The sequence below is a fragment of the Fistularia commersonii genome, chromosome 25 (genome assembly GCF_037954325.1).
Source record: "Fistularia commersonii isolate RoL2024-O1a breed Wild chromosome 25, RoL_Fcom_v1.0, whole genome shotgun sequence".
In the NCBI taxonomy this organism is placed as follows: domain Eukaryota; kingdom Metazoa; phylum Chordata; class Actinopteri; order Syngnathiformes; family Fistulariidae; genus Fistularia; species Fistularia commersonii.
The window spans coordinates 2,607,447-2,623,605 of record NC_141308.1 but is presented as its reverse complement, the minus strand read 5'-3'; the positions used below and the strand labels follow the sequence as shown (position 1 = coordinate 2,623,605).

Genomic DNA, 16,159 nt, shown 5'->3' with positions numbered 1-16,159 from the left:
TTTTTTTTTTTTTTTAATATAAATAAAACCAAGATATATCTTGGTAAATTGTGGATGAAAGCCAATCTCACTGAGGTTTATGAACGATGATTCTGAATCTTTAGACATGGGAAACCCAAGACCACAGATACTTGAAATCCTGCATGGTTACATTCTTTAACAGGACAATATACTCCCGTCATACAGCAATGTGCTCAACCTAATGTTAATGAGACTTGGAGCTCCATGCTGATGGTAGATTGAGACAACAGATTAAGCTCAAAACAATGTAGTTTACCCAGCTCCTTTGTTACGTTTATTGTGATTTTTTCTTTTTTTTTAAAACCTCAAAAACAACATTTAAGGACTAGTTTGACTGGGTTGCTTGAGAAAACACAGTACTAAATCCCTGTATTTGGCATACTTAGATTTGGTGCAGTATGAATCTGAATACATAAGTTATTAGGAACTGAATGTGGGTTCAACAGACTTCACCTCCTCACTGGTAAATACAGCATCATGATAGTGAAGTGGTTGTTTTACACAAACACTTGAATTGTAGTTTCCTTCAATTACAGTGCAGCCATCAGCTAAAGTGAAAGAAAAGAAATTAGAAATACAGTTTTTTGAAAGAATGACATCTCGATTTTTCTATTGCTTTATGATTAGGGCAGCAGAGCTGCTGCTGTCACTTGTTACACAATGTTTTTCTGGCGGATTAAGAGTAACTTAAAACATCTATGTTAAAATGTTTCTTGACCAGTCCATCCTCACTTCAATGCTGACTTCCTGAGTCCATTGGATCCAGACATGGAGGCTGTCCCATGGGGTGGGAGGGAGTGATCAAATTTTGGTTAAGTTGTTGAATGTACCTGTTGATTTTTATCCTGGCTGCCAATATGAATATCTCTTCTTTTGATATTGATGGTCCTGAAGTAGGTCCTTCTGTTGTACATTTACACTGAAAGCATTATGTAAGATTTTTCAAAGAATTCAAGTGAATTAATTTCTTTTTCCAAAATAAGTATTTGCTCAGCTAATAAACAACTAATCACAGTGCAGGAGTATAAAAGATTTTTAAATGTTTTTAAAGGTTTTAAATGAACCTACAAAATGGGCTTGGAGAAAAGTTCATATGGCTTAGCACTGATAACTTTTTCAGTAAGCAGTTGTTTTGCAGAAATTTGAAATGGAAATACATTTCCAATTACCTGAGAGCAGCAACAACCCACGCTGAACTTTGCCTGTTGACCGCATGCGAGGAATGAGACAAATACTTGTTCCTTTCCCAAGATTCGGACCCCAATGTATTTGTTGAAGGACAAGAAGATCGGTAGCAGGGGCGTGGGAGGGGGGATCGGACCTTTCCAGCTCCATCTCCGAACTCTTGTACCCACCTCATCCAAACACTGGCCGCCTATTTTGTCCAAGGTCAGCCTGTAGCACAAACACAATAGTGTAGATCACTGCTAATCTTTTTAATCACATCCCTATCAATAACATACATTATCTCATCCTTGTAAAACCAAACATGGAATCTGGCAATATGTATAAATGGGTTATTCTTATCTATCTTGATCTAAATGTTCCAACTTATTCAACCCCCAAACCCTCTTATATTTGTTTTATGACCTCAGGGCATCACTGGTGCCCGCACAATGCCCCTAAAAGAAAAAAAATCAGTAAATACAATAAACTGTAATACTTTATAGTATTAACTGTAGAGCAATATTTATATATTATGACACAAAATGACATATCTGTGTACCATATATTTCCATTGCCGTAGTAGCATGTCGCCCTTCCGTCTGACTGGAACACGGCTCGAACTTGTTGACTGGGGGCATCACTGTCATCATACACAATGCAGACCCTTCCATTCTGTTTTGTTATCACTATGAGAATAGCTAAGAGGCCTGAGGGATAACTGGTTTCGTTGGGATAAGGATTGAACAATCGGGGAGGCGCACAAATTGTATAGTTGCAACAATGTCAAAATTCACATTCAGCCTTATTCACAAGGTATGATAGCTAATAACAATACATCACAGAGGATACAAGACCTGAGCCGAGTCATCTGAGAACAGGGTGAGGAATTTAATTCCATTTGAATAGTACTTCTGTAGAAATCCTCCCCCATCCTATGAAAATATTAATATATATTAATCAAAAAGTGGGAATTTATATGAATGTAACAAAAATGTGAAATCAACCTGCTAAAATACAGGTATTAAACTAAATGTCTCTGTGTTCAAGAATCTGTCTGTCTGTCTGTCTACATATATATACTGGTATGTATATATATATAAAACAGACATTTTAGTTTTACCTGATGATGACATATTCCGAACTGAACAGGTATGAGATCGCAAACAGGGATTAAGGCATGTATGTCGTCCTTCTTGATTTTCCAGGCATCCTCACATTTGCTCCAGGGATACAAAGGCCAGAATCCTTTTCTTGATGAACAAGATAGCCGAAAGCTGAGGACCTTTGATCCAGGATCACCTAAACGATAGAGTGTGAGCTGTATTATTTTCACAAATGCAATCAAAGCTACAAGCACTTTGACAATAGCTTGAATAGCTGTCTAAGTTGTTCACTTAGTTGTTACTTGCAGCTTTCTGGAAGGCGGACTGCGTAATCCTCATTTAGCTCTTTTTCTCTGAGAAAAGATGCAAAGTTTCATGAATTCTGACATTACGGTGTCAGGAGTAAAATGCAGATGTGCTGAGTTACATCATAGATGTGACGTTTTTGTGACATCACAGTCCATATCAATCTCTTACTGTAGACACAGGATAGCATTTTCTGAGTTTTAATGAAGATTTCTATTTTGAGACTCGTCAAATAAACATGTACCCGAGTCCATGTGGTAAGTCCATGATAAACTTGTGATCTTCCATCTCTCTCCCTCGTAACAGAAATTCCTCCAACTCCGTTATTCGCTTTTTCTCTTCCTCAGACTTGAGAGAGCCACTTCCCAGACGTCTCTCCCTCAGCAGTATTTTGCATAGATGCTGACGCTGAGCACAACAGAAGACTGGAACTGCCTAAGGATAGGTACAGAACCAGGATTAAATGGCCAGTGAATGGCTAGTAAGTTCGATGTAGTTTGAGGGCACTTGGTTACTCTCTCACCTCAAACTCTTCTACCCAAGCCAGATCCAGCGAAGGCCTGGCCTTCCCTCCACAGTATTCACATTTTATTGGGCATTCTGATGGCTGGTCCTGGAAAATAGTGTCAACACACCAAACTATTGATATACAACAAAAAAGTAATACTGTAGTTATGAATTCATAAAGACAAGAGTGTACCTCTGGCAGAATGTCTGTTAAGTCTAGCCTGTCGTCATCAGACTCACGTTTGTACCTAAGAACACCTGCAGCTCTTATACAATGGGTTGATATGTCACAGACAGATTGTGATATTCGCTTCCCAATCTGGAAAGGCATGAACATAACATAATTTATCAATAATTAACAGGTTCTTTAACTCAAATGAGTCAGAATGATATTGAATTTACAATCTCCCTTACATGGTCATCAAGGAAACTGAGCATTTCGCTGTTTTGCAACATTGGTCCAGCTCCCCGCTTGCCAACAATACTTGGAGACTCACGGCAAAAACTTGATCTCATCTTTTTTTCAAGAAGGGTATTAACTTCAAGGCAGTGTTGCTTTCCTGGTGAAGACCCACTGCTGAAAAGTTATTCAGCAGTCCTTTAGAACGTACAAACTATAGTTTGAAGGCATTAAACATTTTTCCTCTATTATATACTTTTCCACATAATGGCAAAATCCAAAACACTGGAAATGGGTTATGCCTTTTATTGCAGAATACAGCAAAATAGACATGGGTGATAGATCCACTCACCTCAGGACTAGATATCTAGGCTTATTAATGTGTCACAGCTCCTGGTGGTATCTGTAACCTTGGAGATGAAATGGTTGGCAACAGTGGAATGTAAACACATTAGCTTACGGTGTCCAGTAACTTACTAGCTGCCATCCTCGACTTGTAAAACCTGTAAAACTGCCTTCTCATTCAGCATAAACACACTATCATTTATTTTCTGGGTTGTTCCAAAACAACAAGTTGTTCCAAAAGCACATATCTCGTCCAACCAAACAGAGAGGAAAAGAAGCTATGATGTCACAAGGCAGAGGCATTATGTGACGAACCTGTACCTTGTGAAATGCCAAAGTGAAATTACAATGTTATGGATGAAGCCCCACCCACACTGTGATGTTGTGTTATATGGAGGAAGAGCACTGCATGTGATGTCACAGTTTCTTCTACAAGGTTTGTAGAAGAGCAACTGATTTACAACCATCTTATGATCAAGGCAGATGATTGAAGTATAGCATAGGCATAAGCAGTACAAACGTTGCTGCCATATCTGGGTATTGCAAAATCTCTGGATTTAGTACAGAGTTTAAGAGCAGTTAGTAACAGCCCCAGCACATGCAAACCCAATTTGGGTGAATTTTGTAACAAAAACCATACACGGCCGATACATTTTCAGACGAGATAATCCTCCAGCAGGAAACTAAGGTGCCGTTGTAGTGGAAAATTTTCTATGTACCCTCAGTCTCCATATATGGAGAATTAAATGAGACTTCATAACCTTGATGGAGACAGGTACTGTTATCTCCTTGGCTCCCAACTGCCCCTCCTTTTGATGCAAATTCTCCTGGTGACCCCAAAGTTGCTGAACGAGCCACCTGGATTCACGTCAGCCATTGCAAGAAAGTGATGCTCCAACCAGAGGAAGAGATGGGATGTGCCAAGTCACCTACAGGACAAATGGTGAATTAAAATGTTCTGTCCCAACGGAGACACAGACTTCCATACCATCGATCAACTAGCTTCACGTGGAACTCTTAAAACATCGCCTGAAGTGACCGAGTGAAAACAAGATGGAGAAGAAGAAGAAGAAGAAGCTAATGAAGATGAAGAATGTAGTGAATTTGAAATCAGTCTAGGACAGAATATAAATTAAATTCATATGAATTGAATAGATGAACCAAACAATAGTAATAACACAGAGGACTTGACATAATAATCTAAACAGTTAGTAGTGGAGGAAATGATATTGAATAAGGAGGTGAAGTCAGTGGTTGTGGGGGCATGTTATGAAATTATAATTTTTCTGGAAGACCTGCACATAAAAAAATAAAACATAAAAAAAAAAAAACGAGCCATAATGAATTCATTTTTAGAATTATTATTATCACTATTTTTATCAGTGGTAGTCATAGTAGCAGTAGTAGTGGTACGATCCAGAAAGCCATATGGAGATAACATATTTTTTATGTATGTCAGTGGTTAACCATATGTACTATTATGTTGGATAAAAGGGAGTACTGGTACATTGTGAATAATTCCTCAGATTTTCTATATTCAACACAAAATTCAGATTGTAATTTATATCTATATATCTTAGTAAACATGTCATTTGCGACTGTCAGCCTTCTTCCTTTTAGAAAATGATTTGTTCAGTTGAATATAACATTTCATACATTTATAACAACCGGTAAAAGCATGGTCTATTTTTAACATGATTTAAAATGAAGATGTTTACATAACCAATGATAAAATACATTTAAGAGTTATCTGTTTTGGAAAGGAAGCCTAGTTCCTTTGAATCCAATTTCCAAATTAAATAATTTGATCTCACCCAGTGGAAGTGGGGGAGAACCCCTCCTCTTCAATTCCACCGAATCAGCTTCCACTCAATTGATTTCAGCTCCTGGCAGGAGTGGAGCCAAAACAAATATATATAAAAGCTGACACTTACCACATTTCACTTTTTCAAGAATTTGTACAAAACAGATGCCTAAAAGGAACTGTGCACCTTTTTGCAGGCCTTCAGCTACTCCTCTGATTTGTTATTTAATTCAAGTGACCAACTGTTTTCAGCTGAAGAAAGCGGAACAATAAACGGATGCTGTAGGTGTCAAAATGATGAAAAAGGGAAAAACTGTGTTCGGTTGAATATTTGAGAAATGATAAGGCCCTGAGTCTCCAGCTGGATATGAGTCATTTAATTTTCTGTCTTCTATTGAAATTACACTACTTGCTTCAGGGGAGACAGAAGGCCAGAATCAAGCTATTTGTTCCGAAAGCGCATATCTCGTCCAACCAGCAGGCCATTTTTCCAAGGTTCTATCCAACTATTGTTAGTACTACCAGCACTTCACCTCTTACCACCTGACTTCTTCCCATTTCTCTTCAGTATCCCACTTAGCCACATCCTGACCCATTTAACCCAAATGACTTAGTGACCACAGATTCCCTCCCAGTTCCCAAGGATAATGCAGTGGCAGTTGGGTTTCCTTCCTATCCACCTTTCTATCAGCTCCCAGTTATGCCTTTCTGAGCTCAGTTAATTCTAAATGGATTTCAATAAGTTTTGTGGTTATATAATTTTATGTAGGTTTAGATATTCTAGGTATGTCTTAATGTAATTGAGTAGTAAATGCTTTTAAATTCATAGGCGTAGTGTATATATTCTATGTTCCCATATCATTTTCCTCAGTCACTTCCTCATTCACTTTTGATTGCCACCTTTGAATATGACAAGAATTTTTATCATTAGTATGCTTGACATGTTGATCATATGTGTTCCTCGTAGAGGACACGGTAGGTTTAAATGCTCTTTGGGAATATTTGTAAAAACATTTATTTCTCCAGATATTTTTTAATATGTGGGGCTATGATCATGTGTCATACTTGAAATAATGACTTTACTGTTCTTCAGAACTTAGGTTGGTTACAGCTCACCATAAATTATCATAAACCTGCAATTTGGTTACTTGAATTTGAAGTGTCATGTCTATGGGGGACTGTTACTGATTTATTTCTCTCCAAAAGTGTTTCAGAATTTAAAAAATGACATTAAAATGCTACACATGCCGAGTGTTCATCTATGTAATCATAGTTAAAAGCTTGTCAGTGTAATCATACCCTCCAACAAAATAAAGCTTCATCATTCAGCACTGACAGGAGCTGTGAACAAAGTTTGTTCAAATGAAATGGAAGTGGATCTGGGCCGATTTAAGAAATGTGAAAGACTACACCTCCCTGTCAGTTTGAGCCAATCAATAGGACTTCCTTTTTGATTGTTTGCAGCTGCTGGTAAGAAGTAGTCCATTATAAATGGATGGATGAGACGTGGTTCTCCACCTGTTTCTGCCTTTCCAGAAGTCAACCGTGCACCAAAATGATGCCTGAAGGAAAACGGAAACATGGAACGATTTCCTGGCCTGCAACTGTCCTCCTGGTGTCGTTTGTGGTGCACATGGTTGACTCTCTCCATCTTAGAAAAGTAGACAGGCATCTAGGAGTAGATGACAGAAAGTTTCATCTTAAAGGAAAAATTGTGTTTGGTAAAGTAATTGAGGGAGGGTCACGTCCTGATTCTCCAGTCATTCATGCATCTTCAAAAGCGTCTGTGGTGGATGAACCTGCTTATCAAGCAGACACGGGTAAGAACTCAAATTTCCTGTGTTCATGGATTTTAAGTTGGCTTATGTTGTCCCAACAGTTACACTTTGAATTCAAAAGCCTAACGTAACTGAAATATTCACACCTGGCGGAGTCCTTTTGAGACTTAATTTTTTTTTTTTTTTTAATAGACTGGACAGAAGGCCAAACACAAGCTGTTAGTCCTACAAAGTTACCAAAGCACATAGCAACTTCTCTGCTGTGTGGTGAAGAGCAGATGCGGTTCAAAGCAGTCGGGGCCGGAGCATCACAGTTTGCAGTAGAGCAAGGTAATACCAAATCTCCATAAGTTGGTGTAGACCACTTCAACACCCTTTGGCTTTTGTTTCAGAATTCCAGGTCTCATTAAAATTGGGTGTTGCCTTGGTTATCTGAATGCTAGTAACTTGAAAAACTTCCTCACAGATGATGGATCTCAAACGCTCTTGTCAAAAGTACCTCCCCAGTGTGGCTACAATGTGCTGAAGAATGCCTTTGTGCTTATTGTGGTGGTTCCTTATAGTGGCTGCAATATTATGCAAGAGGTAACACTAATTCAGTGAAATGTTTGTGCAAAAAAAGTCACTAACTTTAGATTGGTTCTTCTCCCCACCTCCCAAGGCTGGAAACTTTGTGCTTCAGATGTACTGGCAGGGAAGCCCAGTCTCCCTATTGTGCCCTGAGCCCGACGATACTACCACTCCCACCACTGCTTCCCCAAAGTCCTCTTCCAAGGAAGCATCTACAACGAAGCCCCAGACTCAAGTCACATTGACCTCTCCAAAGGATTCAGATCGCCAAGTTACTCAATTCTTCCAATATCCTCTGCATTATTTGAAGGGCTCTGATGGATCTAAAGAGACCACCACCGCTGCTACTACTACTACTACTACAACAGCAGCGGCAAAAACAACCCCCGAGTCTCCCACCACTCACCCCACAATCACGGTTCCAGACTTTTTTAAATACCCACACCCTTATTACACAAACCAACAGGCCGTTTTTCCATGGTTCTATCCAATTGTTTTGCCCACCGCCCCAACCACCACTAGTGCTGCCCCTACTACTACTACTACTACAACAGAAGCAACCACCACCACTAGTGCTGCCCCAAAAGAAACCACCACCACTAGTGCTGCCACTCAGTCAACTACTGGAAAGCCCCAGAATACCACTGTCCCAACTCACCCCCCGTCTACTACCAGCACAGCAGCCCCCACTACTCAAACAGTTGCAGCTAAAACTCAGTCAATACAGGTTCCCTTCTTCCCGCATTTCCATCCAGGTCACCCGTACCCACACTTCCACCCCTTCCCGCACTTCCATCCGGGTCAGCATGTGCCGCACTTGTACCCATATCCGCACCTTCACCCAGGTGAGCAGCTACCGCAGCTGCACAAGTTGACGCACCTCCATCCAGATGAGCAGGTGCCGCACTTGCACAAGGCGCCGCACCCAGATGAGCAGGTGCCGCACGTGTACAAGGTGCTGCACCCCCACCCAGATGAGCAGGTGCCGCATTTGCACAATGTGCCGCACGTTCACCCAGGTGGCCATGTGCCGCATGTTCACCAGGTTGGCCAGGTGCCGCACGTTCACCCAGGTGGCCATGTGCCGCACTTGCACAAGGTGCCGCACGTTCACCAGGTTGGCCAGGTGCCGCACGTTCACCAGGTTGGCCAGGTGCCGCACGTTCACCCAGGTGGCCACGTGCCGCATGTGCATGAATCTATTCAGTCAAATCTAAAACCTTATGAAATAAATGACTTTAAATAAAAGCTCTGACTTCTGTATTTGACTGCTTATGTGGCACCTATTACTGCGCTTTGACTGGTTCTGACATAAGATGGCTGCAGTGTGCGAATCGGGCAAAATTTTTCTCCTGTCTGAAAGTTCTTGCAGGTCCCATTTCATTCTCAAGGTTTCTGAATTATTGGGGGCGGGGGGGTCCTGTTCCAGTCAGAGCTGTTAAAGAGATGTACCTTAACTTGTAAGGCAACATAGCTTTAAAAGTTATATGCCTCATTTACTCAGGCTTTGGTTCTGGTGGCCATATAGTGTTTGTCATTTAAGGTAAAAGGGTTTTTCCCATAAGCCTTAACACATGAGGCCAGTTAACTACAGTTTAACACTTTCATGTGGACAGCAAGATTTAATTCAATATTGTGATTTTTGTGTTGAGGGTGTATTACTATGAACGTGTGTGCTTTTAAATTTGACTCTGTGGATAGACATTCTAAAGATAAGGCATTTTCTGGTCAATCTCAAAGGCAATGGCATGTTTCCATATCCTGCCAAATGCAACCCTTTACCTGTTTATCAGTCAGACCTGCTTTTGTCATTCTACTAAATTGGTCATGTCATGTTGATGGAACAGAAATTAATAGCATGCCAGTTCCACTTTGTAAAAAAAAAAAAGCAAATGCATAGTGACTGGTTATAGTATGAAGTCTGGTTTGCTGAAAGATATATTAGAAATGTGTGGAATTTGTCCTTTATATGAAAAGGATATATAAATACATACCTCTTCACCAAGCACTACCCCACTAATCGCACTTAGCACCCAATGCCCACCCCTCTGGAAAAAAAACAAAAAACAAAGAAATGAATGTATGTATATGGTTCTGAGATGGCTATTTGGTAGAGTGGTCATTTCTGACTTTCGACAACTGGTTCTTTGGATCTTTGGTGACTGAATTGCACTTTTTGTAAGTCCCTTTAAATAAAAGCATCTGTAATGTAATGTAAAAAAAGACCTGAAATGGATGTTAACACGATCCCTTTTTGGGGATTTCTTCAAAATTTCTTCAAATAAGTCTGAGGTCTGAATTGTAGTCTGCAGCAATGTGTTCAGCCTAGGAGCCACTCTTGCCCAGATGCCATTGTGATAACTGTCCCCCTTTTTTCCTTTCCGGGTGGATTGCAGATCATATAAATCATAATTCTCTAGGTAATGTGTGTGAAATAGCATGATTTCTCAGTATTCCGTTTTTTTAGTGACACTGAACTACAGAATAATAGAACAAGATTAACACCACTAGGAGTGTGGAACAGTCTGGAACACTGGAACATGCAAAATGTTGACTTTTTTTTGTAGTATTCATGACCTAAGCCAGGGGGCGGTAACCTTTACCACGCAAAGAGCCATTTGTACCCGTTTTCCCACGGTAAACATTGGGAGCCACACAACCCTTTTGAAATTTTAAATAAATGAACACAGCATGCAGTTTGTTTTTTTTTTGCTTTTATACTATGTATAAACAAAATGTGTTGCTTTTTTTTAAAGCAATGAACAACTGCAGAGAAACCGAAATTTAAAAAAATGAAATGAAAAAAACAACTGCAAAAAAAACAAAATTCCTGCACACAATTAAACATTTTGAACTCCCAAAAAAAGACGTTGGGTTGAAGGTTGCTTTTAAGCAAAATGCTCAGTCTATTTGAGTCCTCATTGTATTTATGAAAAAAAAAAAAAAAAAAAAAAAAAGCAGAACTTAAATTGTCCACCAGCAGCAAACCAAAAATGAAGTCCTCTCTCTCTCTCTGTGCTGTCATCATTTCACTGGCACGTGCAGTCGCTTATTATGAGCAACAAACATATTTTAACACTTTATTTAGATGTTACAAGACTGCCTTAATCTTCGAATTTAAAATAACATTTCATTTAGATGTTACAAGAATGTCTTAATCTTCAAATTTAAAATAACATTTCATTTAGATGTTACAAGAATGCCTTAAACTTCAAATTTAAAATTTTATTTTAACAATAAAACACATTTGAATTAAATGTTAATTATTTTCAAAAGTCACAGGGAGCCGCATGCGGTTCCGGAGACGGGGAGTTGCCGAGGGGTTGACCCAAGCAAAATTCATATATTTATTTGAGAATGTTTTATTCAACATTATACTACACATGTCAGGATACTTGGACACACACCCACAGACTGCATCAAAATATCATAATAGTGTCAAGAATAAGTCGGTGTCACACCATATTCTTGTCTTACAATAATGTGCAGAATCACAGAATCACAAACCCAGTTGGTGGGTTGCCATGAGTAACTGGAAAGGTGTAAACCTGCTGATGATAAGTTTGCAGTAAGTAATATAACATAACATCAAATGACTGTGTGGACACCAGAGTCAATGTGGCAAAATGGACAACTAAAATAGGTTCAGTAAACCAAATATAAGGTCAGAGAAGAGGAATTTGGAAGTTGTCTGATGCGGGGCGGTACATTTGAATTTCTCCATTTCAGTTCCATTGCTATCACAGGTTATCCAATTGGGCTTGGAGCACGTTAAAAAAAGGTTTGCTTTAAAAGCACCGAAACCCAGTTGGAGGCTCTCAATGAGGTCACGCGTTGTGATTGAAACACACACAGGTGCATGATGTTCCTGAAATTGACTGATTGGCTGACTGATTGGGGACTCAGCCTGCCTTGTATTAAAGCTGTATCAGCCTTCAAACCACATAAGGTTTGTTTTGCCATCATGGTTGCAGTTTCTAAATGGGGATCCAGCGCCTGTATAAGTAGAACATCCCTCTTGCTGTTGTGTGTTTTGATCCTATGTTTTGGTTTCAATAGAGCGCTTGAACATGAAAAGATTTTTGGTGCAGCATCAGGAGAGAAAACAAGGACAGGAGTCATTTTATTTAATGGAAAACCAGTCGACTCTCGGTCGAAGTTTACCTCTGATAGTGCTGCCGGAAACAATGAGTCGGTGCTCAAAGATTTGAGTCACTCAAACAGCAGTGGTACATGAAGACCTTTGCAAATCATTCCTTTTGTTATTTCATGGTATTTAAAAAAAGTGGTTTCCCCCCCCCCCCCTTTTTTTTTTTTTTTTTTTTTGCAGAGCAGGGCCAACCACTCAATGCTATCTATGCTGAAGCAGCTTGGCAGCGCATGGATGTGTCCTTGTATTGTGGCAAAAAATGGATGAAAGTAACTGCTGTGGGACCTGGAGCCTCTGATTTTCAACTAAACCCAGGTAGGACACAATATGATTGAGGTGGTAATGCTAACAACATTCTTTTGTCATTTAAAATAAGATTGTCTTACTTCACCAGGCACTGGACCCCATCTACCTTTGAGCAAGATCCCTGAAATATGTGGTTACTCGGTAGTGGTGACATCACAAGAGCTTGTTTTAGTGGTCCCCTATGATGGCTGCTACATGATTCAAGAGGCATGTCTCTGGTTCTCAAGTGACCTAGCAAATATTCTTTTTAAGCAATGCATTAAGTTCAGCATTTAGTACATGCAGCTGGCACATGGCATGCTCTTATATTTTTCCCTCATTTAATGACAATTTTCTGTGAAATCTGGTCTTGCACAGACTTTGAAGCAAAGTTCAAGTATATTTTGAGGCTTTTGTTTTATTTTTGTTTTGCAGAATGGAAAAAATGTGTTGCAAGTCCAGTGGCTGGGGACTCCAGTTAAATTCATCTGCCCCATTTGGCCCGACGCAATATCTGTTTCTTCGCCAAAGTCTGCTCTGCATCATCGGCAAAGTCTTCTAGGCCATAGGTTGATGGGCTCGTATCGTCCCAAGCGTGACATAAACACAATGGCCATGTATGATCCCAACTATCTTAATTACTTAAATTACCTCTCCTACCTATACTACACCTCGATGCCTAAAGCATCAGCTCAGCATGACCCAACTCAATATGCAATGCAAAGTACAGAAAAACTTGGTCACATGGGACACCCCTCATACAATCCCTTTTGGCGTCCTTATTACCACTACCCTTATCCCCATGTCCCTGCTGAAACTACTGTTGTACCTGAACAGACCACAATATCTGACCCAGTAGAGCAAGATATCGACTCCCAATCCCACACTGTGCCGGAAATTTCTGAATCAGACGATTCAGAAATATCTGACTACACAGAAGAAGAGCACCAGAACGCTGTGCTTCCTCCTGCTTCAGTGCAAAGTACTCAAGCTCCACTTTTCACCACCGAGGCAAGTGCTAAAACCGCATCTCCTACTACCACTCCTGAACCAAAACCGACCCACCATTCTGGAACGGATTATCTCAATCCTTTCTATAATGTCCATCCCCCTTTTCATGTGATCTTCAGGTGATTGAATTTTCCTAAACCATGAATTAAACTTGATTTGAGTATTTCAGTGTCACAAGATTCTTTACCATTATTTCTTATGGTAACATTCAAGAACACAAATCCTGTCCAGATCAAGTGTATGTACAGCAACCAATCTAACTTATTTTTGGTAATGGGTTTGTGTGTGTGATGGTCCTGTTAAAATGGAAATTATGCCACTCTAATAAATTGGAAGGCGTCTACTCTGTAGTTTCAACACTCCCTCATGTGTAAAACTAAAATGGCACTTGTTTGTTCTAAACACACAAGCAGTGAATGTAGAAATCATGTGCTGTTAATCTAGTTGAGTCAGTTGGCATTGAATTATGTCAGGCCTTACTTTAATTATTTTTAAATCACACATTGAGGAAATGAGTTGACATTACATGGAAAATAATGTGGATACCCTATACCAAGGCTGGAATTATAATCTACTGTTCTGTTCCCCTGTATTTTCTTTAAGTGCGTTATTGCTTAAATGAAGCTAATAAGGCTGGCTCTTTATGGCTTCAAAATGGGAGCAGCTTTATAAATATGATACAATTGAACTAGACCTCCATTCTTAGCAATTCTGTTTTCAGCATGCACCTAATTCTGTCTTGTCTTTTATTTTTGCTCTGTCTACTGGGCATGCCTGTGATAAACCGATCTACACACATCACTGACCTTTAGAAGGGCAGATTTTGCAGCGCAAAGCACTGAGAAATGGGGATTATTTAGAAAAGCAAGAAATCCAAAATTCCACTCTCTGGGATCAGTTTCCTTTAAATCAGGGCTGTGCTTTTTTCTTAATTGCTGCATTATGAACAATGAAGGTGAGTGGCATTAAGATATGTTTATGTATTTTCCTACATTTGATAAAACATGCAATGCATAACATTTCTGTTTGAGTTTGGAAATGTCTTTATATCTACACTGTATACATATAAAATTGTATAAAGACAGTTACAACATGAGTGTCTGTAAATGTATATCCATGTTCCAATTTCACTTTTTTTTCTTTACTGATTGTAGGGGGTCAGCGACTAAGTCCAGCGTTCATGTGAATTATTTTATTGTACGGGATACGTACTTCTCCCTACTGAGAGGATGCAAAGACATCCTACATAATTGGAATTATGATAACAGGTATGCTGCTGTTTGGAGCTAATGGTTTCCTGATTTATCACAAAATTCTGATTGGATGTGCAGGGTTGTCAACACTCAGACTCAAATGATAGGTGAGCAATGTCAAAGACAGGATGGATGTTTTTCAAGGATTGATACCAACTTGGAGAATTTGACAGCTCGGCTTGATGGAAATTGGCCACCTAATTCGGACGATTGGATCCACCAGGAGAGCCAGAAAGACTTAAGGCAGATGAAAAATTACTATGTGGGCTTGAATCCAAAACAATTATCTTCATTGGCCCCCCGACGCCAACCTTGGAAGGTTGACATCTCTCCGCTATCCTGGATATTATGCAGACAAAATACTCTCTCTCCCCATGATCTTCCTCCACCTGCAAACTTTGTCTCTGCATCAGAAGTCTCCGAGATCATCTCCACGGCAACGGCCTTGTTTTCTTGGCTCCCATTCTTGTTGGGCGGTGTTTTTTTCCTCATACCAAACTGTGACAGCAAAGTAAGAATTTCATTGTACAAGGGAACAAGTTTCCACATGGCACATGTGATAATAAATTCTGTGAAGCTTTGATTCTGTTCGACAATACTCACCGGTATTTCTGGAGGGCTTTGATGCGGACGAGGAAGCTGAGATAACTTTAACAGGGCTGTATAAACTTTGGAAATCCTGGCAATGGTCTTCTAAAATGTAAAAGAAGAGGGAAAACGTTGCATGACAATCAGCACTGGTTTGGCCGAGGCGCTGCCAGCCTGCTATACTGACTGAAAACCATGAATTTGTCTTAAGCTTCCTTCTCTCTGAGTCACACATGTATCGACCAATTTCTAGAGAATCTAATCTCCTACTACATATCCAAACCACATTAGACTGTCAAAATGAAAAAGAAAAGGAATCAAATGTACCACTTAATGCTTTTCAAAATAAGTTTGAACTTTATCCCATCTCTTGTCAAGTCATAATAAAAAATGAGACAAGCACAAGTAGTTAATGAATTAATTAGGCTGAAAAAGAGCTAATCCATCAGTTAAACCATGACAACACTAATGTGGTATAGGTCTCAATAAAACCCCGCAAAATCCTTTTCATATGAATTAGACATGACAAATGACAGAGTACTACACAACACAGGGAGTATATATATATATGTATACATATGTAAAATCTGTCACGGTAAATGAAAAGGTTAAATAACAATTCCACTGCAGAAATTTATGATAGAATAATGACCATAATATGAAATAAAATTTCTCAAAAGCCCTGGGCCAAATATCTGTGATAATTGGCCTTTGATACCAATGAGGGATGAAAGTTAACTAAAAATATTAGGTTGCTTAATCAGCCTAGTGCTCTCTCGAGTACATGTATGAGTGTGTCTTCTCTATGTGTGCATTTGTGTTTTCTGTATGCTCATATTTTCATCAGCATGCTGTGATCCGCTGCCATTCT

At 39.5% G+C, this 16,159-nt stretch overlaps 1 protein-coding gene across 1 annotated transcript; it reads right to left on the bottom strand.

The window, feature by feature from the left end:
* Positions 1–2: 2 nt before the first annotated feature.
* LOC147218818 (glutamate-rich protein 6) lies at positions 3–9,190 on the bottom strand. Its single transcript, XM_086173087.1, has 10 exons — positions 8,882–9,190; positions 3,298–3,423; positions 3,121–3,204; positions 2,842–3,032; positions 2,617–2,644; positions 2,309–2,506; positions 2,038–2,120; positions 1,748–1,906; positions 1,191–1,416; positions 3–940 (listed from the first exon to the last, which is right to left on the bottom strand). The coding sequence occupies exons 1-10, from the start codon at positions 9,188–9,190 to the stop codon at positions 755–757; spliced, it is 1,590 nt and encodes a 529-aa protein (XP_086029213.1). The 3' UTR covers positions 3–754.
* Between the last annotated feature and the right edge of the window lie 6,969 nt (positions 9,191–16,159).